The 27,504-nt window shown below is 46.2% G+C and overlaps 1 protein-coding gene across 5 annotated transcripts in view; it reads right to left on the reverse strand.

Annotated features, from left to right (window-relative positions):
• Nucleotides 1-27,504, reverse strand: part of LOC139279906 (ephrin type-A receptor 7-like) — a 634,755-nt gene that overhangs the window by 124,336 nt on the left and 482,915 nt on the right. For all 5 annotated transcript variants that reach the window (XM_070899215.1, XM_070899214.1, XM_070899217.1 and 2 more), the window contains one exon: nucleotides 11,352-11,476. In XM_070899215.1, coding sequence (XP_070755316.1) covers nucleotides 11,352-11,476 — 125 coding nt within the window. The remainder of the gene's footprint in view (nucleotides 1-11,351; nucleotides 11,477-27,504) is intronic.

Here is a 27,504-nt window from a genome sequence, read left to right on the forward strand (position 1 = left end):
ATCATGAGCTCAACGGGTGTCTTCTCCGTTAGCGAGTGCTTTGTCGAACGGTATGTGTGGAGAATGGTTTGAACCACTTCGTCGAATGTTTGGCCTGCTGTGAGGTTGGCTTTCAAACCCTCTTTGATGACGCGGTAAAATCGCTCAACACCTCCGTTGCTTTGAGGATTGCGCCGAGCAATAAGGCAATGCTTGATAGCACGACGAGTGAGGAAATCCGCAAACTGGTCGGACACAAACTGTGGTCCATTGTCAGTGATTATGATCTCTGGGAGGCCCCACTTTGTGAACATATGCTGCAGAATAGTGACGATCGTTGATGAGGTCACTGAACTTGTAGCAATTTCTGGCCATTTGGAATTATGGTCATGCACTACAACAAGGAAACGCTGGTGTTGTGGAGCTGCTTCAACTGGACCAAAGATATCCAACTGAAGTTGTTGCCATGGTCTTTGTGGCCATGGATTGGGCTTCATTGGCGCTGGTCGGATGTTTGTGGCCTTTTTGCTCAGACTGCATGCTTCACAGTGTGAGACGAACTCCTCGATGCGAGTGTCAATCCCAGGCCACCATACTGAATCGCGACATCTCTGCTTCATGCGGATAATGCCAGGGTGTTCATCATGTGCCAATGAGAGAATGCGCTGTTGAAGCAACTTGGGAATCACTGCTCTATCACCATGAGCTAGGCAGCCATCGTTCTAAATGGAAAATTAATTGCAAAATATGTAGAAGGTTTTCAGCTCTTCTGGATTTGCTTCGGCCACTCAGTCTGCAGGCAGAGGCACACGTGCTGGAGCGTAGAATCACGTTGTGATTCGGTTTTGAGTGTGTCGCAGAAGACAAGGTTTCTGATGGACTGAGTGATGATTGACGTGACATATGTGTCGTCATCTGTGAACAAGTTAGCACCACAGTCCGAAGCAGGTGTCGAGCGGCTGAGCATGTCAGCTACGTGGTTGTGACTGCCAGCGATGTACTGTACATCAAAGTTATACTGATGAAGGTGATCTGACCATCGGCTGCTTCGTAGTGGTCTGTGCCCAGATCCAGTTGCAGCCATATCAATTTGTCATCCTCCATTAGCAAGTGTTCCCGAATGCGGGGGATCGTTGTTTTCTCAATAATTTGATCCCTGATCATTTCTTCTGTGAGTGCTCGAAAGTTACACATAGCAGCCAGTTCAGTTAATGAAATTATATACCATTTGATTGGTTCACCGTTCCTTTGCCCCCTTTGACAAAATTTGTATCTCCCAATCATGATACTTTTCTTTGGCACAAAATATTTCTCTAGGGCGCTTATCGCTTTGTCGTAGGACTCCGAGTCTTCGATTTGGCCAAAAATATGTTGGCCTTCATTGCCGAGGCAGTGGATAAGTATAGCATGGCAGCGGGCTGGTGTTATATTGTCGCTGTCTAACCCACTCGCCGTGATGTACATAGAAAAGCTTTTTATCCATTTCGCCCATGGAATTGGAGAGTTCCCAGGTGTGGAGAGGAAAGGTGGGGGGGGGGGGGGGTGTAGGGAGGTTAATTTGATTCATCCTCGTTGCCAAATTATGTTGTGTACGTGAATAAATAGACTAACTGAAACAGGAGTAGTGTAACTAACTGTGTACTTTCTAGCAACTCGCAAAATGGTGTCCCAAAACCAGCATGAACCAGCATGTTTACAGCAGTGTGTGAATAGCTCCCGCAGGGTCCTAATGCCTGTCGAGTGAATGTTCGTGTAACAAACAGAGTATGAACATAACATGCTCCACACGAGCCTCCTCCCACCCTACTTCATCTAACCCCATAAGCATATCTTTCTCGTCCTTTCTCCCTCATGTGTTTATCTAGCTTCGCCTTAAATGTATCTATACTATTTGCTTCAACAACTCCCTGTGGTAGTGACTCCCACATTTTAATCTCTCTCTGGGTGAAGAAGTTTCTCCTGAATTCCTTGGGTTAAATTATCTATGATCTGGGGAGTGGTGATTTATTTTAATTGATCATAACGGTAATTGTAAAAGAAAGGATTTATAATTTTCAATTAACTTTCCTTCAATATATGTTTATTCCTTTTGTAAATTGTAAGCAGCTAAGTGGAGTGATTCAGTACCTGTTGTAATAAGGTAATGATTTATCTACAATTGGGCCAACAGCCTGTGACTGCAGCAGAACTGTACATTACTGTTGTCGAAGTGGTTCTGTAGTGTGGAGGTCACTGCACATACCAATACATTGGCAAAACAGGAGTTCTTTGCGGAGGATAAGGTGAATGGGGCTATTTGGGTCCGAATGTACAGCCTTCGTGTTCTGTATTCAGACAGTAACTGAACCTTTCTGAGCAGCAAAATGCTTTAAAGGCACAGTAAAAGGATGTAATTTTATTTGTCCTCAACCTTAAAAATCCTGAGCCTTGAAAAAGAGCTGCCTATTCAACCATGGGAGGGTATCACAGCTGAATTCAATCTGTTTTACCTGAGATTTACACGTAAGCAGGTTCCAACGGTGTCAGCCTTGGCTCAGTGGTTACAGGTCATGGGTTCCCACCCCAGAGATTGGAGCACAAAATGCAGGCTTACAGTCCAGTGCAGTACTGAGGGAGCAGTGCACTGTCAAAGGTGTCATCTTTCAGGTGAGATCAGAAGCTGAGGTGCCGACTGCCCTAAGCATCACTGAAACAGATTATCTGGTCATTATCGCATTGCTGTCTGTGGGGTCTTGCTGTGTGAAAATTGGCTGCCATATTTCCTACATTACAACAGTGACTACACTTCACAAAGTATGTTAATGGCTGTAATGCACTTTGGAACGTCCTGAGATTGTGAACAGCGTTACATAATTACAAGTTTTTCATTCTTTTAGCACCGGATAGCAATCAGGAGTGGAAATTTGGCAGATATTTCTCCCTTTCTAATTCAGAGGCACTGAGATATTGCATAATCCAGGTAAGGGCACGGTAGCATAGTGGGTATGTTACTGGACTAGTTATCCAGAGACAAAAGTTCAAATCCCATCACGGCAGCTGGGGAATTTAAATTCAATTTGTTAAATAAATCTGGAATAAAACCTAATATCAGTAATGGGAAGGAAGCTTTCCATCTTCAACTGGTCTGGCCTATATGTGACTCCAGACCCACAGCAATGTGGTTGACTCTTAACTGCCCTTTGAAATGCCACTTATTCAAGAAGGTGGCTCACAACCACCTTTGAGTGAAATTAGGGATGGGCAATAAATGCTGCCTTTGCCAGTGATGCCCACATCCCGTGTATGAATGAAAAACAGAACACCATAGACCAGATGTAGAAACTGGGCCTTCTGGCCTACATAGCTTAGCATCACTTTGCCCAGTGTATTTAAGGTCAGGCTCATCAGGGGAAAGGTGAGCTTTTTTAGTCTTACCTGCTCACTGGTCAATGTTTCACCTGGGAAATGCACCTGCTTTCTATGCAGACTGGAGTTTCTTTGCAAATAATTACAGAACGGCTTGAAGCTTCGGGTATCTTCCAACCATTCAGCAAAATTCAAGAGAGAATCCCAGAGACATCATGGTCCTGATGGTCATGGTCAGGGTTCTGTCGGTCTTTCCCCCCACCCCGCCCGAAGTTATGATGCGAGACCAATGGAAACCTGAACAAGAGGTCACAGTCTCAGGATACGGGGTAGGAAATTTAGGACCAAAATAAGATTTTTTTTCACTCAGTGGGTGGTGAACCTGTGGAATTTTCTACCATAGAAGGCTGTGGAGGTCGTCACTGAATATATTTAAGAGGGAGATAGAAAGATTTCTGGAAACAAAAGGCATCAAGGGGTATGGGGAAAAAATGGGAATATGGTGTTGGGATAGAGGATCAGCCATGATCATATTGAATGGCGGTGCAGGCTCGAAGGGCCGAATGGCCTACTACTGCTCCTATTTTCTATATTTCTATGCCACAAAACAGCAGAGTTATGGGTTATGCTGGAACTCTGCCATTTGTTTTAAGGGTGGCTGGAGAAGGGGGGAGGGGGCGGAGATGGGGGGGGGGGGGGGCGGGGGTGTTCTGCATGTCTCCCACACGAATTATGGCAGGAGATCAGGACAACTCACACCGAACCTCACACCGCATAAATCCTGACACCAGAACCCTGAAATTCCTCGTCTGGTCTCCTGAGGGAGGTTCCAGGGCGGAGTCGGAACCTCCTTCTGCCCCGTGGCTGTCGGGCTCAGGCATGATGTGGATGTGTCAGCAACTTCCTGGCATCACCGGTCACCCGTCGCGGGGATGGGGGGGGGGGGTAAGGAAGGAATTCACTGCCACACCCTGCTGCAGCGTTCTGTCTATCCTGGGGACTGCCTACGCCGGTTGTCGTCGGGTTAACATTTCTTTTTTTAAAAAGGTGCAATTTAAAAATTGCTGCTCTCCCACCGGCAGTGGGTCACAGAAGCAATCAGCCATTCGCTCTGTGATCGACAGACGCCCCCCCACCCCCCACTGCTACTGTATTTTACTCTTTTCAAACACTGCCAAATACAGCAGAGACATTTTCGTGTCAGATTGCTCCTGCTGGGCATCATGGAGTCTCAGTCGTTGAGTACATTCAAGACTGAGATCGCTAGATTTTTGGATCTTAAAGGAATCAAGGGATATGGGGATAGTGCAGGAAAGTGGAGTTGAGGTCGATGATCAGCCATGATCTTATTGAATGGCGGAGCAGGCTCGAGGGGCCGAAGGACCTAATCCTGCCCCTATTTCTTATGTTCTTATGTTCTTTTGCTCCACAGGCGCAATGTGTGGGACAGAACACTTCCTTTCTAGGTTGTCTCTAACGACTGACGGTGATCCACATATCATAGGATATTCTCTAGAATGTCTGTGGATCGTGGGAATATTATGGTTCACAACCTTGGTGTCATATTGGACCCTGAAATGAGCATTCGACCACATATCCGCCTCCATAACATCGCCTGTCTCCGCCCCTGCCTCAGCTCATCTGCTGCTGAAACCCTCATCCATGTCTTTGTTACCTCTAGACTTGACTACTCCAATGCACTCCTGGCTGGCCTCCCACATTCTACCTTACGTAAACTTGATGCAAAACGCAGCTGCCCATGTCCTAATTCGCACTCAATCCCGCTCACCCATCACCCCTGTGCTCGCTGACCTATACTGGCTCCCGGTTAAGCAACGCCTTGATTACAAAATTCTCATCCTTATTTTTAATTCGCTCGATGGCCCTCGCCCCTCCCCATCTCTGTAATCTCCTCCAGCCCCACAACCCCCCCCCACCAGAGATGTCTGCGCTTCTCTAATTCTGCCCTCTTGAGCATCCCTGATTATAATCGCTCAACCATCGGTGGCCGTGCCTTCAGCTGCCTGGGCTCCAATCTCCGGAACTCCCTCCTTAAACCTCTCTGCCTCTCTTACTTCCTTCAAAACTCTCCTTAAAACATGCCTCTTTGACCAGACGTTTGGTCGCCTGCCCTAATTTCTTCCTATGCAGCTCGGTGTCATGTTTTTTGTCTCATAATACTCCTGTGAAGCACCTTGGGGCATTTCACTACATGAGAGGTACTATATAAATACAAGTTGTTGTTGTATGGACCCCAAGGATTTTTTCCACGGTCAGGGCCTCTGATACCTTCCCTGTAAGTCCCACCTTGCATTTTGTCAGACACAGAGAACTCATACATTTGGAGGCAGCTGCAGCCATTTAAAGGGCAGGTCAATTTTTGTTCTCCAGGTGATCCCCTAGCTTGCACACTTCTATTGGAGAACTGGCCAGAGAGAGACACTGGGGCCGAAATCGCCCCCCTTTTTCTTTTAAAGATGCGGTGACTGTGCAGAAAGAACTAGGTCGGCACAGAGTCGCTGACAATTGTGACATTGCCCTCCTTTATTTTTGGACGGTGGACGGTCCCGCCCTGTCGCCCCCCCCCCAACGACCGGCAGTGACCCCCTTTCCGCCCCGCCGGGGAAATTGCTCCCTCCCGCTCGGCGCCCCCGACAGCTTTCACCGGCAGGAAGCTGCCAGTGGCTGGGTGGCTCATCCACCCTTAAAGGGGAGGGCGCACTGCCTAGGCAAACCATTTTATTTTAATTGTCTGCCGACTCCGAGGTCGGCCCGACAATGACGGCCACGGGTTCGGCCGATCCTCCAACAGGCAGCCCGGCACTCCTTCTTGGGTACTGGACCGCTGGCCTGGCCAAAACCCTCCCTGGTGGTGCAGTGGCTACAGTGTTCACAGCAGCCCTCCCCTTTAACTGAAGGGGAAGGCCGTTGCTACGTGTCAACGCTGCACTGACGACACCGACCGACGTCCGCCCCGCACCATCCCGACTTCCAACCCGGAAGAAAAAAAAATGTAAAGAGCCCAATCTCGCTTCACTCTTCGCCCCATGGATCGGGGTGGAGAAATAACAGTAGTTGCGCCTCCTTTCAGTTGGGGGGCAATTTTGGCCCCTCAGTTTAACTAATGCTACAATAGAACTGGTACTGCAGGAAGTGGAGGACAGGAGGTGCTCCTGGTTTAACTCTCCATGCACGCTCCCTCTTCACAGAGTGCCTGGTAGCACGCGGTACAAAAGGTGTGCACCACATCAGCGGGGTCACTGCCAAAGAAGAAAGACATTTGCAAAACCTAAAAAATAATCAGCTCATGTATGGCTCCCCACCAGTACCTTGTATCACATGGATGGACAAAGCACGTGTGTGTCCAAGTGTTTGCACATTAATGTGTCACACATTAACCGCAGCCCCGTAGAAATGACCGGGATTACCTTACCGCCCTTTGACGCTCGACACGACACCAATTCTGGCTGCAATTTAATCGCTGAAAATCTGGGCACACTGACAGAGTAAAAGAGCTTCATGTGACAAATTCTCCGAAGAAAACCCAGCTGGGTGCTGCATGCTCATGCTTTCTCACACACTGGGCTACAGCAAGGGCACGCTGTACCTGCTCAGTGAAAGATAGAATGCAACTCTCACACACTGCACTACTGGATAATATCGCTCATTAACAAGAGCTGGAGGAGAGACTCCCCCCCAAAGTCTATCTGTACAATATAACGGCGAAATACATTTAATTCGCAGTGAGAGAGAATCGGCCGGTATTTTGGCTTTCGAGGTTTTTCAGCGAAAACGGTAGCAATACGTGAAAATGACCATTTTCGCTGCACTACACTTTTTAGGACGAACTTTTGGCCTTTGGGGTCATCGGTAAGGGAGGCGTTCCACGATTATTCCAAGGGCAAAACGCGAGTTTCGCCAACTTTAGTCCAGGGTCGTTTGCGCTGCGAGAGAGGCCTTGGGAGGGGGTGGGGGGAAATTCAAAAAAACAGTCGACAAACATTTACAAGACTAAGTAATCGCTGCAAAAAAATAAAAAATAAAAACTTTAACTTACCTTTTTTGCAGGTTTTCTCACTTACCGCCGCTTGCAGGGCTGCACTGACGGGTTTGAGCTGTCGGTATTCTGGGCACGGCGTACGGGTCGGGAGAGTGCCGAAGGTACGATGGTAGCGCAATCCACATTGTTGCATGTCGGTGCACCTCTCCCCGGCGGTACATGGAACGCTGCCACAGATACCCGAGGATCCCGCCCGGGCTTAGTGACCGGGTTTTCGCCGCGGAGGGTCAAATCGCGGCGAGAACCCGGTCACATACCTCTCAAGAATCCCGTCCCTGAAGTCCAAACAAGGGGTTAATTCCCAGTTGTTTCGCAAAAGAATTGAATTCCTCCCCTTGTGTAATTTAGTGCTCAGATAAAAAAAGTTTATTTTTTTTTACACAAAGAGGCAGGTGGTGTGAATCACACAAAGGAAGGATTTTTCTTCACTGGGTCAAGCGAGCTTGGACCTGGGATTAGAACTGGGAACTAGTCAGTTTTATAACTAAGAGCGCTGTCTTCTTGATTCTCATCAAATAGTATGCCTCCTGGCTAAAACTCCCAACAGGCTGACAGTTACAATTGCCCAAGACATGTATGTGACACTTCAGAGAGGGATCGAGGTAACCAGAATAGCCTCTGATTGGTTAGGCCACCCACACTCTCCTCATGGCACTTTCAGGTATTTAAAGACAGAGAAGGTTTTGTAACGTAGCGTTTGAAAGAGGTTTAAAGCTCGAGAGAGTCTTTTAATGTTGACAGCGTGCTTAGAACGTAAAGGATCAATAGCATAAAAGTCAATGCAAAAGTCAACAGAGGAAGTTACACAACGTGTCAAGTTAGCTAAATGAGGAAGAGAAAAAAGACAACTGATGACAGAAAGCAGCATCAATTCAGCGCGGGATGCCCTCAAGGTACCAACAGAGCAGCACTGAGGGCAGCGACATAGCAAGATTCCATGGCTGGCCTGCTACTCAAAGGGAGATTAATGCTTACATCACCAAAGGACAGCTTTAATACTGGAGGCATAGCAAAGAAAGAAACCTCCATTTATATAGCGCCTTTTATGACCTCAGGATGACCCAATGCTCTTTATAGTCAATAATGTACTTTTGAAGCGTCGTCACTGCTGTAATGTGGGAAACGCGGCAGCCAATTTGCGCACAGCAAGCTCCAACAAACAGCAATGTGATCATCTATTCTCAGTGCTGTTGGTTGAGCGATAAATATTGGCTAGGACACAGGTGAGAACTCCCTGGTCTTCAAAATAATGCCGTGAGATCTTTTACGTCCACCTGAGAGGGCAGATGGGGCCTCGCTTTAACATCTCATGCAAAAGATGCCACCTCTGACAGTGCAACAGTCCCTCAGCACCGCACTGGGAGTGCCAGCTTGGATTTTGTGCTCAAGTCTCTGGAGTGGGGCTTGAACCCACAACCTTCTGAATCAGAGGACAGAGTGCTACCCACTGAGCAACAGCCGACAGCAATGACAGGGCCTTGGTGAGGCCACACCTTGAATATTGTGTACAGTTTTGGTCTCCTAATCTGAGGAAAGACATTCTTGCTATTGAGGGAGTGCAGCGATGGTTCACCAGATTGATTCCCGGGATGGCAGGACTGACATATGAAGAAAGACTGGATCGACTAGGCTTATATTCACTGGAATTTAGAAGAATGAGAGGGTACTTCATAGAAACATATAACATTCTGACGGGATTGGATAGGTTAGATGCAGGAAGAATGTTCCCGATGTTGGGGAAGTCCAGAACCAGAGGTCACAGTCTAAGGATAAGGGGTAAGCCATTTAGGACCGAGATGAGGAGAAACTTCTTCACTCAGAGAATTGTGAACCTGTGGAATTCTCTATCACAGAAAGCTGTTGAGGCCAGTTTGTTAGATATATTCAAAAGGGAGTTAAATGTGGCCATTACGGCTAAAGGGATCAAGAGGTATGGAGAGAAAGCAGGAATGGGGTACTGAAGTTGCATGATCAGCCATGATCATATTGAATGGTGGTGCAGGCTCGAAGGGCCGAATGGCCTACTCCTGCACCTATTTTCTATATTTCTATGAGTACAGAGTGAACTTAAACTCACTGAGGCTGTACTGTAATCTTGTGTGTTGAATGCAATTCTGTTATCTTGTTACTAAGCAAAATTCAGGCAACGCTTATATTAAACTTTTATTATGAATATTTAAGCTTTTAATGGTACTCGTCATATCACTACATAATACTTAAATAACGCTCTGTTGGGAATAAATCTTGCCATCTGCCGAGCTCTTTGATGTCTGCGGCAAGTTAGAGTCAAGTGGCATTCCACTTGTTACACTGCAGTCCTGCTGTTAGCTCATTTGGATCGGTCACAGTTGTTATATTTTCAACCAGGTTATAAATTTAGGCAGACACTCCAGTACAGTGCTGAGGGAGTGCTGCACTGTTGGAGATGTCGCCTTTTGGATGAGACATTAAACCGAGGTCCCGTCTGCCCTCTCAAGTGGACGTAAAAGATCCCACGGCATTATTTCAAAGAAGAGCAGGGGAGCTATCCCTGTTGTCCTGGCCAATATTTATCCCTGAATCAACATCACAAAAACAGTTTATCTGGTCATTATCGCATAGCTGTTTATGAGAGCTTGCTTGTGCGCAAATTGGCTGCCGTGTTTCCCACATTACAACAGTGACTACACTCCAAAAGTACTTCATTGGCTGTAAAGCGCTGTGAGAAATCCTGTGGTCGTGAAAGGCGCTATATAAACGCAAGTCTTTCTTTAAGGCAGTCATTAGTCAATTAATTCCGCATTATATGTGAAACCCTCCGCATAAAAAGACTATTCCCAATTTCATTCCTGGATGAGATATATTGGCGGAATGATGTGGGGAGGGGGGAGGGGGGGGTTGGGTGAAGAAGCTTTGTCTGATACCTCTCCACGAGTAGAAGCTACGTACTGGGATTTATCAACACATATTGGGGGCTTTGTGCAAGCTTTACCATGTGACTATCCTACAACATTGAATTGATCACAGGCTGGAAACCTCCTATCTTCCCCGGCTGCTCCAGTTATGGAGAAGAGCTGCCTTGCATCCTGCCACGGATCGGGGCATTTCGACAGGGGGCTGCCACTTTGGCCATAGAACTGCTGACAGTGGCTCGGCCTTTCCCAGCTGGGGACAGTGCATAGACAAAGTTAACAAGTTAACACTTGTTAAATTCTTCCAGATAAACACTAGGTGGTGGAGGGGGGGGATCTTCAACTCGTTGCATCCTCTTTAAGCAGCTGTACTCTGATCTCCGAAATCTTCATGAATATGGAAATGAAAAAGAAAGAACTTGCGTTTATATAGCGCTTTTCACGACCTCAGGATGTCCCAAAGTGCTTTTACGGAGACATAGAATCATAGACTGATACGGCACTGAAGGAGGCCATTTACAGCCAATGAAGTGCTTTTTGATGTGTAGTCACTGCTGTAATGTAGGAAATGCGGCAGGCAATTTCCATACAGCAAACTCCCACAAACAGCAATGAGATAATGACCAGATAATCTGTATTAATGTGGAATATGACTATTTTCTATAAATTAGCAATGCAGGAGGAGAAGGGAGGAGTAATTTTATATGTGTGTTTTGTGATAAAGAATGTATTTAGACTTTCCTTGCCCAGGGCACAGAAGAAAGTTCCCCTGGGGTTGTACTAAACGTGCACTCTCTTGTAAGGCAGTATCTTGAAGTTTACAATCCCTCAGTCTTAAGGTTCAGCAACACCAATGCTCAATTTGTCACAGGCCACATGTTGCTTTTACAGTTCATGGTTCCTTTTGGAAAGCTGTTGAAATCCGCCGCCTCATGAATCCATACGTACCTAAATCCAACACAGAAACAACCTTCCCCCTCCTTCCCCTTACATTGGTGAAAGTGGAGCTGCTCTCTCATTTTCTGTAAACCCTATTCCCAGACATGCTGCGCCTGACACAGAACATCGTAAAGCACCTTTTCGTAGAACTTGATCTCGTACTCCGTGTCGTTGCCGCTGGCGTAGTCCGACTCTTGCCACGCCAAGGTGATACTCTTCGGCTCTACACGCTCCGCCTGGATATCTGTCACCTGCAATAGTCCTGGAAATGGGAACAGACACACAACAGCATCAGCACCATCACATTTACAAAAAGCAAAGCCGCAGGTTAGAAAGCCCTTAAAATGTGGATCATTATCTACAAGCAAAAGTGCATCAGACAACACCTGAAAATGCTTTAAAAGGTTTGAAATCTTTTGATGTTTCAACACGTAAAATGAATTCAAAGGGGTAGAAGTGAGGTTTCGTACTAAATTTACATAATGGAATTATTGTGTGAACAAATGACAAATGACTATCAAACACTTCTATCCACCCTGCATACCCCCACCCCCCCCTATTTCTCATGTTGCTAAGATACTCAATAATCTCAGGAGATTTATAGGCAAACTGTTGAACCATTAATATTCATGCTTTCAATCTGCCTGCTCTGCAGTAAGTAAGCAACACACGTCATCCAATACTACAGAATTAACACAGAATATTTGTGGTGCAAAATTGCGATAACCTGTTGCTCATTTGCAAATAGTTACAAATATAGCTCTCGAGGCCCCATCATCGCTGCTGAGGTTAACGGACGGGAAGTTAGTAGTAATAGGAGCACATCTATAGCTACATCTATTTCTTTCATTCCAGCTTCCCCCACCTTGACTCTTGAATCTTTCAAAACGTTGCATAGGTGGCTACAGCCTCGGATATCTTTCCCAAGTTGCTGTTGATCATGTAGAGCACAGACACTGACTGTCAGCAGGCTATTTGGCTATGGAGGCAGCCCACCATCCTCTGACATCCCCGCGGATGCACTTACCCGCATGGTTCACTGGATAATAATTAGGAACAAGGGGCCCAAAATTCCCCAGCGTCCCGTTTGGGGTGGTGGGGGGGGGGGGGGGCGGTGGTAATTGAGTTGGGGCAGGGCTTCGTGCGCCCGGTGTGGAAGTCCCGCCCCGGCCGCGAAATTGTGGTTACTGCCCCTCACAGAAAGTGGAGCACAATCTTGCGCGCTTCACTTCCTGTTGGGACGGGTTTGCCCCTCCCCTTCCATTAAAGGGGAGGGCCGCTGTGCAGTCTGTCGGGTCCTCTGATGGCCTCCACTGGACTGCCATGGCGGCGTGGTGCCGAGGCTGCAGCTCGGCTCCCAAATTAAGTGGCGTGTGCGATGGCGGACCGGACCACGCAAAAGAAAGACAGAAGGGGCCGACGGGTGAGTCGGCCAGAAAAAAAATGATGGTGCGCGGCGCCCCCCACTCCGCCAAACCCCCATCTCACCTCCCCTTTAACTTCCATCCCGCAGGAGGACGTGGGCTTGGTAAGCGACCCTGGTGCTGACACCGCTTGCGGCAGGCTCGTGGGGCATTGGCCAATTTCCGGCGCGGGGCGGAATGGGGCTCCCTGCGCACGCCGGTTGCGTGGTGGTCCGGGGCGTTACTTGCGAGGCACGGCGTGACCGTCTCAACGCTTCTGCTAACTCCCACGCAATTTGGCAGCAGCCCCCCAGAGGGCGCTAATGGGAGACACAGAACAGGGCAATATCGGCCCCAAGAGTCCTGGATGATTGCTGCTGCCAGCAGTCTGGCTAACCTTTATCCCTCCGCCAACACCACCAGAAAAATAAGCTGAATTGGTCATATAAGCGCCTTGGGATGTTTTATTATGTTAAAGTGCTAGATAAACACAAGTTGTTGTTGTTGCAATTAGTGGGAGCTTGCTGTGTGCAAACTGGCTGCCGTGTTTGCCTGAACAACAACAGTGACTGCACTTTAGCAACAATGAATTGGCTATGAAGTGCTTTGGGATAACCCGAGGGTGTGATAGCTGCTATATAAAGGTTAGTCTTTATTTTACTCAGCAACCTTTTTGATCTGTGTGGCTCAGAACTAAAGCATGTGGTGCAGTTACCCATTGGCCCTCGAGGGGCAGACAGACCTATATTTATGAGCTAGTATTGCACTATATAAAAGCAACTGTATTTCAGCTGCTGACTGTGAATCACAGCTGTTATATTTTCACTATAAACATGGAAATTACTTTCGTCATAATACTGAAATAAATATGTAACATAAAAGCTGCCACCATGACTACGATAATCAAATGATCATTGTTTAAACAGAGATGTGAGACCTAAGAACCACAGATCTATGCAGGGTAGGAGTTGCTGTCAAAATTAAATAAATGAATCTTAATCATTTTTTTTTATAAGGGCAATACAACCCCAATAAACTGAATACATCAACGTTGACCATTGAATCTTTAAGCTATTTGATTTGATTTGCCCTATTTGACATTGCGACCCTGTTCCGTTCAGTGCTAGGATAATGGAGATTTATGTCAAAAGGTTACTTTTTGCTTTGCATATTGTGAATTGCCATCGTACTGTCCCTTTGTCCGTGAGACCAGAGGTACCATAAGTACCTGCTCTAATGCACTGTTGGAAAAATACTTTCATCTTAGTCTTAAAAGTCATGTAATGTTAGGTGATAAGTGCCTATGAGTGTAAATGTGAGTATGAGTGCGAGAGAGGGTGCGTGCAAGTGGATTGTTTTTTATTTGTTCATGGGGTGTGGGCGTCGGGGGCAAGGCCAGCATTTATTGCCCTATTTTACCCTTGAGGAGGTGGTGATGAGCCGCCTTCTTGAACCGCTGCAGTCCATGTGGTGACGGAACTCCCACAGTGCTGTTGGGGAGGGAGATCCAGGACATTGACGCAGCGACAATGAAGTAACAGTGATATATTTCCAAGTCGGGATGGTGTGTGGCTTGGAGGGGAATGTGGAGGTGGTGGTGTTCCCATGCACCTGCTGCTCTTGCCCTTCTAGGTGGTAGAGGTCGTGGGTTTGAATGCTGAAGAAGCCTTGGTGAGTTGCTGCAGTGCATCTTGTAGATGGTACACACTGCAGCCATGGTGCGGTCCCGGCCTGCAAGACCATCGCGCAGGAAGCTGCCAGTGGCTGAGTGGTGCGTCCGCCTTAAAAGGGGAGGGCGCACTGCCGTGGCCGCCGTTTTGTTTTCATTGTTGGCCGACTCTACAGTTGGCCCGACAATGGCGGCTGCTGGTTTGGCAGCCCGGCACCCCCCCCCACCCCCAAGTGCCAGCCCACTGGCCTGGCTGAAGACCTCCCTGGTGGCCCAGGCCTTGCAGCATTCCTCCCCTTTAAGTGAAGGTGAGGGACGCTGCTATTCATCAGTGCGACACGGCATGTCCGTGTCGCGCTGATGTGCTCAACGCGGCGTTGATGACACTGCCCGCCTTCAGTCCCGCTCCCGAGTCTCTTCCGCCCCCAACAATGCACAGTTCATTTTTGTGCACAAAAGGGCCGAAGTTCCCTCCAATCTCACCCTATCTGTCCTGGCAATAATTCATCATTTAATTCAAAATATCCGCCCCAAAAAAGCGGCTTCTGGGGATTCAGGAGAAATTTCATATTGCTCCACCTTTTTGGAAGTATTATCGGTAACTATTCAAAATTAAGACACCACAAAATCTATAAAGGTTATTTTAATGAACATTTCCTAACTCTTCCAGCTTAATCCCTCTGCTGTATTATTACTGTAATATAACTCACATTTTTCAGAAACAAACCCATCAAGTTACAGCACTTTTTACATGTTCTCCTACAAAGAATGCACATTCCCAACAAGACCAGTTAGACATTGAAGGCCAGTGTAAGGAAGGAAAGAAGAACTTGCATTTATATAGCACCTTTCACATCCTATGGTGTAGATTTGAGCCACTCTCTTCTGCAACATAACCAGTAAAGTGATGTTGATTCCTACATAAACTAGAATCCTCATTAAGGTATAAGCAAGTTTATGAATCTTATGGTATATGGCTGTAATCAAAGGATGATTCAAGTGCTTAAAGTAGTGATCAATAATGCAGAATACAGAAAGGTATTTTGTGCAAATGCAGGCAATGTGATTATAACTTAAAGAGCCACAAGCTAAATTTAAAGGGCAATCATCATTGTTTCAGAGAGGGAGGGTCAGGGAATTCTTGCCCACGATATTATTTATAATGACGTGTAAGCAATACAAATGAGATTCCTGCAGTGGATTGAGTTCCTAACTTGTCTCAGTTGGTAACAGTTGGTCAGAAGCTCTGGATTCAAGACACACTCCAGGACTTCAGTACAAACTGGGCTGAAACTCCAGTGCAGAAGAAACAAAGAACTTGCATTCATGTCGTGCCTTTCATGACCTTGGAACATCCTAAGGCGCTTTATAGCCAATGAAATACCTTTGAAGTGTAACATCTGTTATAATGCAGGAAATGTGGTCACCAATTTGTGCACAGCAAGATCTCGCCTAATAACCAGATAATTTTTTTTTTAGTGATGTTGGTTGAGGGATAAACAGTGGCCATTTCACTGGGGAGAACTCCACTGCTCTTCTTCAAAACAGTGCTACGTGGATCTTTTATGTCCACCTGAGGGGACAGACTTCAGTTTTATCATAGCCGAAAGAGGATTGCAATAAATACAATCCCCACGTTCAGAATGAAAAGCTCATTCAATTCTAAAAAAAATGCAAACTACATTAAGACAAAGTAAAAAAATATATATAGTAAAACCTAGCTTAGAGAGTACTGACATTTATCAATAGTGCTTAAAATATGTAACTCCATTTTGTGGGAATGGAGACCTAATGTGCTTCGCACGGGTAAAAATGCATGGTTCAGATTATGCTGTAATTGCTCGCAGTTTTTAGGAATTGATAGATGCAAAAAGACCAAGGTCCATCTCGTTCGCCTTCTACCATGCTGGCAGTCGCAGGATACAATGATAATGAAGTTGTTGACTAATCATAGCGATCAATCTCTATCAATTAGTCTATACCAGACCCTGACAGGACACGAGGTAAACCCCAGTGGGGGAGAGCTTCGAGAACCATAGGTCCAAAGTCACATGTTCCTCCCAAGCACGCTACACTCACCACATCTCATGTCTCCAATTACTCAGATTCTGCATCCCAAAATATTGCTGAAAGAAATCTAATTTGCATTTGAATTAAGCAACATTATCTGCTTCCACCAGCTCCCCAAGGAATCTGATCCACAGATTTACAATTCGCACACTGAAATATTGTTCTTGTAAGTCTTCATCGATAAACTTATTTACAGCCATACACTTCGACACAAGAGATGCACCAGCTGTACGCGCTCTCACAGGGTAGATTATGTACTTTGAAAGATTCTTCAGTTTCATGCACAGTTACACTTCTCAACAGTTTATAATATACAAATCACACACTGCCTTGGGGCTGTGTAAAGAACTTGTTACCATTCTATTGAACTTTAATAACTGTACTGAAATCAAATCTTCAGTCAATGATGTTTGGTAGTAAATGTTCTCCAGATTAACCCTTACAGCTCCTGGGTGTCAGCCATGTGGAGATTTGTCTATATTCTCTACCGTAGCAGAACGTATGGCTGTCGACAATCAGTCAAGTGTAACTGAAAAAAAAACAGATGCATCCAGCAACTTGCATTTGTATAGCACCTTTAACAAAGTAAATCATCCCAAGACACTTTACTGGAGCATTATTGAAAGAAAAAAAAAGAAAGACTTGGATTTATATAGTGCCTTTCACGACCACTGGACGTCTCAAAGTGCTTTACAGCCAATTAAGTACTTTTGAAGTATGTATTGGGGGTCGATCGTGGAAGGCGGGGGGGCGGTCGAAAGGAGATCGGGGGTAAAGGCACTTAACTACTGGCAATGTTGCCCCTCATTTAGTTTGGGTGCGCGGTCCCTTTATCAGGGCGCATGGCCCATTCAAAAATCTCACATTCAAAAACTGGTAAGCGGCCTGCGCAGACCTCCAGACAGCTGCATGGCCGCCTAGCTTAGGGGGAACGTTGGCTGTTGGATCCAGCCCTTATCACCTCCATTTACCTGCAGGTTTTCCGAGCCCCGGGAAACCCAGCCAATAGGATTTAATAATAGAAACCTTGTTATAATGGAGGCATGCAGCTTCCTCAAACGGTTGCAAAGACTGCCCCGCCGCCATTAAAAGTGAAAGTGGGTGGTTTTGAGGCTGGTTGGGTTTGTGTTTGAAATGTTTAACATTTTTATTTCCTACCTGATGCAAACTCCCTCATTTTAGGGGTTTAAATTCATCCCCACCTTCTCTATGTCTACACTATTAAACTGTATGGCTCAGAGACATGGACCATGTACAGTAGACACCTCAAGTCGCTGGGGAAATACCACCAACGATGTTTCCACAAGATCCTACAAATCCCTTGGGAGGACAGGCGCACCAACATTAGCGTTCTCGACCAGGCGAACATTCCCAGCATTGAAGCACTGACCACACTTGATCAGCTCCGCTGGGCAGGCCACATTATTGGCATGCCAGACACGAGACTCCCAAAGCAAGCGCTCAACTCGGAACTCCTTCACGGCAAACGAGCCATAAGGCGGGCAGAGGAAACGTTACAAAGGCACCCTCAAAGCCTTCCTGATAAAGTGCAACATCCCCACTGACATCTGGGGACTGCCCTAAGTGGAGGAAGTGCATCTGGGAGGGCGCTGAGCTCCTCGAGTCTCATCGGCGAGTGCATGCAGAAATCACGCGCAGGCAGCAGAAAGAGCGTGCGGCAAACCCGACCCACCCACCCCTTCCCTCAACGACTTTCTGTCCCACCTGTGACGGGGACTGTGGCTCTCATATTGGACTGTACAGCCACCTAAGGACTCATGATAAGAGTGGAAGCAAGTCTTCCTCGGTTTCGAGGGACTGCCTGTGATGATAACATCATAATCTTAAAGACCGTTGCGTCGCCCTTCAATGTTCTCTTTGCTGGAGAAACAAGCCTCAGCCCATTCTATCTTTCCTGATAGTTATGACATCTCAGCTCTGCTTTCATCCGTGTAAATCTTTTTTGCACCTGCTCCAGTACCTCAATGTCCTTTTTACAATTTGGAGACCAGAACTGTTCAAAGTTAGAAAGGTTAGCAGCTCTGGTGATCTGTTCAGTTCAGTTCAGATTATTTAAGAAATAGTATTGCACAGGCAGAGGCCTGTTTAGTGAATTTTGGACAGTTCAACACTTCACTCTGCACCAGACCTAGTCTTGCACGTTTAACACTCTGTAAACCTTCATACGCACAGCTGGCAGTAGCTAAAGTGGGCACGAGAGCTGTACACATAAGGAAATCACCTGCTCAGAGCTCAACTGTGTGTTATTCTAGTAGTAAAATTAAATCAGGCAATGTAACTATATTTTCCCATTGCAAGCACAAGTTACATTCCCATTTGATCAAGGGACCAGTGATCCGATCCACCTCCCGTGGCACTATGCAAACATCGACTGAGGTGCATGGGGATGTTCTCAATCCTCCAGTGTTCCCTCCAACCGTGGACTTTACCCTGTGCCTCTCCAGACAGCATAGCTGAACTCGGGGAAGGGGTGGTTGCAGGGGACATGCCCGTTCCTACCTCTCGGTGAACTGCTGGGTCACAGGAGCACCACTGTGCCATATTACTGTGTGCATGCTGCAGAATAAATCTTCAGGGTTTAGTTTTATTGCTGGCCTGCTGAGATGCCTTTGGGCTGAAACTCTAATCCATTCACAATAGGACCTTATTTCATACTGGTTTAACATAGTCAAACGACTGAAAAATGAATTAAAACGCAAGTGAGTCGCAGTCAGCCCACTCGGCACAAAGCTCTCTCCCACTAATACTTCTGTCCGTGGTCCATTTGACTTCAGAGAAAGTGACTGAAGTCTACTCTGCACTTTAGCGCCATTCAAACTGACATCTGTTTGGTCGCTCCACGCTCTGTCACACACTTAAAGACATTACGCTCACTGCTGAGCAAACACCTGAAACATCAGGGGCATGACAAGAAGGAAACCCAGGGAATCACGGAGCGAGACGCAAAATAGCTTTTACGGTGACAACGTTGAAAATTGCGATAAGAAAATTAATTTCCATTTTCAAGAAAGTCAGTGACGAGCGATAATTTGCTACTGCTACTGCAAAAAAAATCAGGTGCACAATATTTAAACAACAGTTTCAGCGTTTGATGGAATATTTAATTTTACAACTAAGCAGTTGGCGTGGCATGGTAAGTTGCTAACACGTCATTTTCTGAGGTATGAGCAGTCACATGTTATCAGGCACTTGGCCAGCACTGAAACTTCACTTCAAACTCAACCACAATTTTGTAATGCGGAGTTTTATGTGGTAACAGGAGGGTCAGTTTTACGCTACAGTGTCCAAGGAAATGGCGAGTGTGCGGTCCGTGCTCGTTTCAATTTACTGTAAACCTTCGAGGATAGTCCTCCACGGTGTCGGATATCACACTTTGAGCCACTGAAAACTGTTAAATTGTTCGGCCAATTGCCCTCGCAAGAATTACGCAGAATTCTTCTCTCTGTTGTGTTCCTGAACAGGCATTAGATAGAATCACACAGAGACAGGCCATTCGGCCCAACAATCTATGCTGGTGTTTATGCTCCACTCGAGCCTCCTCCCACCCTACAAGTGATCAGGAAGGCCAATGGTATCTTGGCTTTTATTGCAAAGGGGATGGAGGATAAAAGCAGGGAAGTCTTGCTACAGCTATATAAGGTATTGGTGAGGCCACACCTGGAATACTGCGTGCAGTTTTGGTTTCCATATTTATGAAAGGATATACTTGCTTTTGGAGGCAGTTCAGAGAAGGTTCACAAGGTTGATTCCGGGGATGAGGGGGTTGACTTATGAGGCAAGGTTGAGTAGGTTGGGCCTATACTCATTGGAATTTAAAGAATGAGAGATGATCTTATCAAAATGTATAAGATTATGAGGGGGCTTGACAAGGTGGATGCAGAGAGGATGTTTCCACTGATAGGGGAGACTAGAACTAGAGGGCATGAGCTTAGAATAAGGGGCTGCCCATTTAAAACAGCGATGAGGAGAAATTTCTTCTCTCAGAGGGTTGTTAATCTGTGAAATTCGCTGCCTCAGAGAGCTGTGGAAGCTGGGATATTGAATAAATTTAAGACAGAAATAGACAGTTTCTTAAATGATAAGGGGATAAGGAGTTATGGGGAGCGGGCAGGGAAGTGGAGCTGAGTCCATGATCAGATCAGCCATGATCTTATTAAATGGTGGAGCAGGCTCGAGGGACCGTATGGCCTACCCCTGTTCCTATTTCTTATGTTCTTATGTAACTTCATCTCACCCAATCAGCACATCCTTCTATTCCTTCTGCCTCATGTGTTTATCTAGCTTCTCCTTAAATGCATCTATGCTCTTCGCCTCAACTACTCCATGTGGTGGCAAGTTCTACATTCTAACCACTCTCTGGGTAAAGGAGTTTGTCCTGAATGACTTATTTTGATTTATTAGTGACTATCCTATATTTGTGTCCTCTAGTTTTGGTCTCACCACAAGTGGAAACATCTTCTCTACGCCTACCGTATCAAACCCCTTCATAAGTTCAAAGACTTTAATTTTAATGCAGCAGAGAAACTTAAAACTATTCAGTGCACTGAAGCAGCGGGCATTGGCTCCAAGTGAATGATGCGATCAAGTACTTGTTGGGCAAAGTTTCAAGAACAAATTGTGAGGCACGGATGGTCGTCAGCGCGGAGTTAATGAATACAGGAGAAGTCTCACAGGATTGGACACAAGCCAACTTTGTAACAATTTTCAAATCACTCAATGAAACAAACCTTGGCAACTAAAATCCATTAGTCTTGCATCAGTAACAGGCAAACTAATGGAACTGATCATCAGAAAGAAGGATTACCCATATTAAAATTACCCAATAAATAATAGTCAGCAAAGTTGCAGAAGGAAAGATTCTGCCCAACCAACCTCCTTAACTTTAAGGAAGTGACTTCCGAAGTGGATTTCGGGAAATCTTGCGAAGTGTTGCACCTGCGCTGCTCCCCATAAGATCCTGCATTAAATGCTACAAATGTTTAAGGCAGTGGGTGTCTGAGATAACCTGAGGTGGGTAACACGTTGGCTGAACGAGAGCAAGCAGCAAATGCTAGTTAGGAGAAGGACATCATACTTGGGAGATGAGAGCAGAGACCCAGTTACTGATGCTTGATCTGAACTGAGAGCAGCTGGGCTTGGTGCTGTGCTGAACATCAAACTTTTCGTACTCACCCTGGATTTGTTGGATGTTGCCGACTGCCCTCCATGAAAAGGGAGCTATCAACTCGCCTTGCAAGGATTCCTGGAGATTGAGGTGAATGTTGCAAACGTGAGTGAGTGAAGATAAATGAAGAATGAAACACGTTTTCAGTGCTGGTTGTGAGTGGACGCTGCCTTTGGACAGTGGATTATTGGACGGCATTCCACTGGCTGGAGGGTCAGTAACCACAGGACTCAGATTGAAGATAATTGGCAAAAGAACCTGAGAGGAGCTAAGGAGCTTTTTTTTTTCACTCATCAAGTTATTATGATTGGAATACACTGCCCAGAAGCAGATTCAATAGTAACTTACAAAAGGGAATACGATATATACTTGAAAAGGAAAAATAATTGCCAGGCTAGGGGGAAAGATCAGAGGAGTTGAATTAATTGGATAGTTGTTTCAACGAGCCGGCACAGGCACAATGGGCAAAATGGCCTCCTTCAGTGCTGTACGATGCTCTGATTGGATCCATGATTTACTGTGAATGCTACAGATCTAAGGCCATGAATGGAGCAGAAGAGGATGTTCTGTGGAAGGGAGATGGAGGTAGTTTTTACAAATCAAATGGACTGTATAGATTCTGCAAGATGGCTCCTGGGCTGGAAGCTCCTTTCTAATCTGCTTTTCTTTTCAACTTTATCCATGGCCATCCTTTGCCCTTTTTCCCCCAAATCTCCTTTCTTCCATTGCTATTAACACTCTGTCCCGACTCTCTTACAACTACACTTATAAACCGCCAACTGTCCAGTCTTTGGCCCTCCATTCACCATGACATTTCTGCAGCTACCGATCTGCTGAACCGTACCCTCACTACCACCGTTGATGCCCTAGTCCCTATTAAAACAATTACTCTCTCTCACCCTGGCCGTTCCCCCTGGTACAGCCCTCGTCCTTGAATGGATATGGTGGACAACTGGTTTAGCCATTCACCGCCAGATCTGGCTGGACCATAAAAAGCATTATCGGGTCCTGCTCTCGTCTTCTAAAATTGCTCACTATTCCAGAATCATTCTGTAATGCAAAGGCAAATCCCAGCTTCTATTTTCCACTGCTAACTGTCTTCTTAAACCCCTCTTCCCTCACCTCTGACAATAAGCGTGAGGAGCTCATAGACTTCTTTGTCTTTAAGATTGAGACCAGCCGTTCAGCCACCTCTGCCTCTTCCCTTCCTTCCCCTAGTCCACCGGGCCTAACCTCCTCTAAGGATCCCCACTGCAAAAGCCCTCACCTCACATCTCCCATCTCCCCTCATGATCGCTCCGAGCTCATCTTGTCCACGAGACCTACATCCTGCTCCCTTGACCCTATTCCCACCAAACTGCTGACCATCCAATTTCCTTTTCTGGCTCCCACGTTATCTGACATTGTTAATGGTTCTCTCTCCTCAAATACTGTCCATCCCCTTTGCCCTCAAATCTGCCGTCATTACTCATCTCCTCAAAAAAACCAACCCTTGACCCCTCCGTCCTTGCAAACTACCGCCCCATCTCCAACCTCTCCAAAGTGTTTGAACATGCTGTCGCTTCCCAAATCCGTGCCCATCTTTCCCGCAACTCCATGTTTGAATCCCTCCAATCCGGTTTCTGCGCCTGCCACAGTACCGAAACAGCTCTCATCAAAGTCACAAATGACATTCTTTGTGACTGTGAAAAAGGCAAACTATCCCTCCTCATCCTTCTTGACTTGTCTGCAGCCTTTGACATGGTTAACCACTCTATCCTTCTCCAACGCCTCTCCACTGTTATCCAGCTCGGTGGTACTGCATTGTCTGGTTCCATCTTATCTATCTAATCGTAGTCAAAGAATCACCTGCAACGGCTTCTCCTCCCACCCCCGCATCGTTACCTTTGATGTCCCCCAAGGATCTATCCTTGACCCCCTCCTATTTCTCATCTACATGTTGCCCCTTGGTGACATCATCCAAAAACACTGCGTCAGTTTCCACATATACGCTGACAACGACCAGCTCTATGTCACTACAACTTCTCTCAACCCCTCCACTGTCTCTAAATTGTCAGACCACTTGTCTGACATCCAGTTCTGCATGAGCAGAAATGTTCTCCAATTAAATATTGGGAAGACCGAAGCCATTATTTTCGATCCTCACCACAAACTCCGTTCCCTAGCCACCGACTCCCTCCCTCTCCTCAACTTCTTTCTGAGGCTGAACCAGAATGTTCGCAACCTTGGTGTTATATTTGATCCTGAAATGAGCTTTCGACCACATATTCGCAACATAACTAAAACCTCCTATTTCCATCTCCGTAACATCGCCCGTCTCCGCCCCTGCCTCAGCTCATCCGCTGCTGAACCCCTCATCCATGCCTTTGCCACCTCTAGCCTTGACTAGTCCAATGCACACCTGGCTGGCCTCCCACATTTTACCTTACATAAACTTAGTGATCCAAAACTCGGCTGCCCGTGTCCTAACTCGCACCAAGTCCCGCTCGGCCATCACCCCTCTGATCACTGACCTACATTGGCTTCCGATTAAGCAACACCTTGATTTCAAAATTCTCATCCTTGTTTTCAAATTCCTCCATGGTCTCGCCCCTCCCTATCTCTGTAATCTCCTTCAGCCCCACAACCAGCCCGAGATGTCTGAATTCCTCTAATTCAGCCCTCTTGAGCTTCTCAGATTATAAGCACTCAACCATTGTTGGCCGTGCCTTCTGATGCCTGGGCCCCAAACTCTGGAACTCCTTAACTAAAGCTCGCCGCCTCTCTACCTCTCTTTCCTCCTTCAAGACGATCCTTAAAACCTAACTCTTTGACCAAGCTTTTGGTCACCTGCCCTAATTTCTCTTTATGTGGCCCGGTGTAATTTCTTTTGTCTTATTAACACTATTGTGAAGCGCCTTGGGATGTTTCACTATGTTAAAGGCGCTCTCCTTCTTCGGTGGTCCCTCGAATTGAGGATGACTTGCTTCCACGCCAAAACGGGATGAGTTCAATGAGTTCTCAGGTGTTTCAATGAAGGACCTAATATTCCAGATCCCGAACTATATATTGAAGTGGAAGATGCCTGTGCATGGATTTTTTTAACGTGTGGTGGCCGTTGCAAACCAGCCACCATAGGCTGGACAGAGCTAGCTCTTGGTCCAGTGGCAAGGATTACCAAAGAGGACTGGAGACCAGCTTTGCTGCATGGACCTAGTGCATACACATATCGCAGTGTGGGCTGGTCCGTGCTGCCTCTGGGCCCTCGCCTCTCCTGGGCCCCGATCATCATCATCATTGGCAGTTCCTCGGAATCAAGTAAGACTTGCTTCCACTCTTAAAATAAGTCCTTAGGTGGTTGAACAGTCCAATATGAGAACCACAGTCCATGTCACAGGTGGGGCAGATAGTCATTGAGGGAAGGGGTGGGTGGGACAGGTTTGCCGCACGCTCTTTCCGCTGCCTGCGCTTGATTTCTGCATGCTCTCGGCGATGAGGCTCAAGGAGCTCAGCGCCCTCCTGGATGCACTTTCTCCACTTAGGGCAGTCTTTGGCCAGGGACTCCCAGGTGTCGGTGGGGATGTTGCACTTTATCAGAGAGGTTTTGAGTTTGTCCTCGAAACGTTTCCTCTGCTCACCTTTGGCTCGTTTGCCGTGAAGGAGTTCCGAGTAGAGCTCTTGCTTTGGGAGGCTCGTGTCTGGCATGCGAATGATGCACTGACCACACTTGGGCCCCGATCACGTCACTCTGCAACCTCTTGCCGCACCTTCGCTGAAGGTGCAATATAAATACAAGTTGTTGTTGTTTTTAAGATGGCCGGCCTGACACCAGAGCTGGCAGCAAGCGGACCAGCTGCTGTGCTGAGGCATTAGCTAGTATGTGTTTTAAACCTCAGAACCAAGGAAGCTTGAAGCTGTGGCAAAAAATGTTTTTTTTAATTAAAATGAACCCCCTCTAGAAAACTTTGTCAAGCTGTTTTAATAAAAAAAAGTGAGAGTGCAGAGACAGGAAGTTTTTGCATCAGTTTTCCCATCAAGTTTAGTCTTTCTTGTCTTTAAAACAGCTCTGCTCATAAGAACATAAGAATTAGGAGCAGGAGTGGGTCATTCGGCCCCTCGAGCCTGCTCCGCCATTCAATGAGAACATGGCTAATCTTCTACCTCAACTCCACTTTCCTACACTGTCCCCATATCCCTTGATTCCCCTAATATCCATCTTGGTGCACCAGTGCTGGATGCAATTTCAGGCATAGTGCATTTGGGGGACATAGAGGAACACCAATTCACCATCAGGATCATTCACATAATAGGGCTGTCAAGCTAGGGGGCTGTTATAAACCATTAAAAACATTTTCACACATTTAAAAAAAAATCACACAGGCATCTTCCATCCCTCAAGTTCAAGACTGGAATGTCGGGTCCCTCATTGAAACATCTTTGAACTCATTCCTTGTGGTGTGGAAACGGGTCATTCTCGTTCAAGGGACCGCCTATGATGATGATGATAAACCATTACTGGAAATTATAAACAACATGTTGGGCAATCCCTGTGTTGTTTCAATATAGGCATCGGGCTTGTCCCTCGTGAGGCGACATTCTGCTCAATCATTAAAGCCCTTTCAAAATGTCGGTGAGGCTGAGATAGAATCATAGAATTTGTCTCATCTGGTTACCGACACAGTTACCAGAGGAAGTTGCTCCTTACTTGCTCTATCAAAACGCCTCAGAATTTTGAACTCCTCCATTAAATCTCCCCTCAACCTTCTCTGCTCTAAAGAGAACAATCTCAGCTTCTCCAAACTCTCCACATCATCCTGGTAGACCTTCTCTGTACCCTCTCCAAGGCCTTGGCATCCTTCCTATAGCATGGTGAGATGATTCATTCATTTAAAAAGAGCTGGAAAAATATCTAGTTGAAGCTGGACTGGTGATTATAGGCATACGTATGGGCCGGGATAATCAAAAAGGGCAGAGACCAAATGTGGTGTCTTAGATGTAGAACATAAGAAATAGGAGCAGGAGTAGGCCATAGGGCCCCTCGAGCCTGCTTCACCATTTAATACAATCATGGCTGATCCGATCATGGACTCAGGTCCATTTCCCTGCCCGTTCCCTATAACCCCTTATTCCCTTATCAGTTAAGAAACTGTCTATCTCTGTCTTAAATTTATTCAATGTCCAGCTTCCACAACTCTCTGAGGCAGCAAATTCCACAGATTTACAACCCTCTGAGAGAAGAAATTTCTCCTTATCTTTGTTTTAAATGAGCGGCCCCTTATTCTAAAATTATGCCCTCTAGTTCTAGTCTCCGGCTATCAGTGGAAACATCCTCTCTGCATCCACCTTGTCAAGCTCCCTCATAATGTTATACATTATAGGGGAGGTGTGTGTTCCCTGTGAAAGTGGCAATTTTTTAAACAAATAAGCAATCAATTTTGGGAGCCATCCCTTAGATTAGCTACTCAAAACAATTGAGGCCGCCTCTGTCCTCTTTGTAACCCCTGACACCCCAGCCCAAAGGTCACTAGAGGGGATTGGAGTCATGAACCTTCCTGCACCATCTGAGGATTCGGGAGCGTGTCCTTCACACAGCATGAGCAAATGTATAAAAGAGGCAGTTCGGCACTAACGATTGTTACATACTCATAGCACGCAAGGTGAAAGCCAGAGTGAAGAAGTTTCCCAACCGTCGAGATACAGTCTGTAATGATCTGAAAGTTGCAACAGCACAGGCAAAAGTGGAGATAATCGTTTGCACAATGATGCTTCACCTTAATATCATCCTTTGTGGTCGTTATGGTTATCACTTAATTCTACAGGCCGCCTTACATCAATTAATAAAGAATTTAATTACATTTTGTATGGAGATGCGGTGTGTTAAGTCCTTTTATGAATATCCTTTCAGGCTATCATTGGGCAGGAAATCAACCGTATCATTATCTAATTAACCATTTTGTCTTCTTGTTAAAAATGGGAATCAATGA

Source organism: Pristiophorus japonicus, chromosome 14 (genome assembly GCF_044704955.1).
Source record: "Pristiophorus japonicus isolate sPriJap1 chromosome 14, sPriJap1.hap1, whole genome shotgun sequence".
NCBI lineage: Eukaryota > Metazoa > Chordata > Chondrichthyes > Pristiophoridae > Pristiophorus > Pristiophorus japonicus.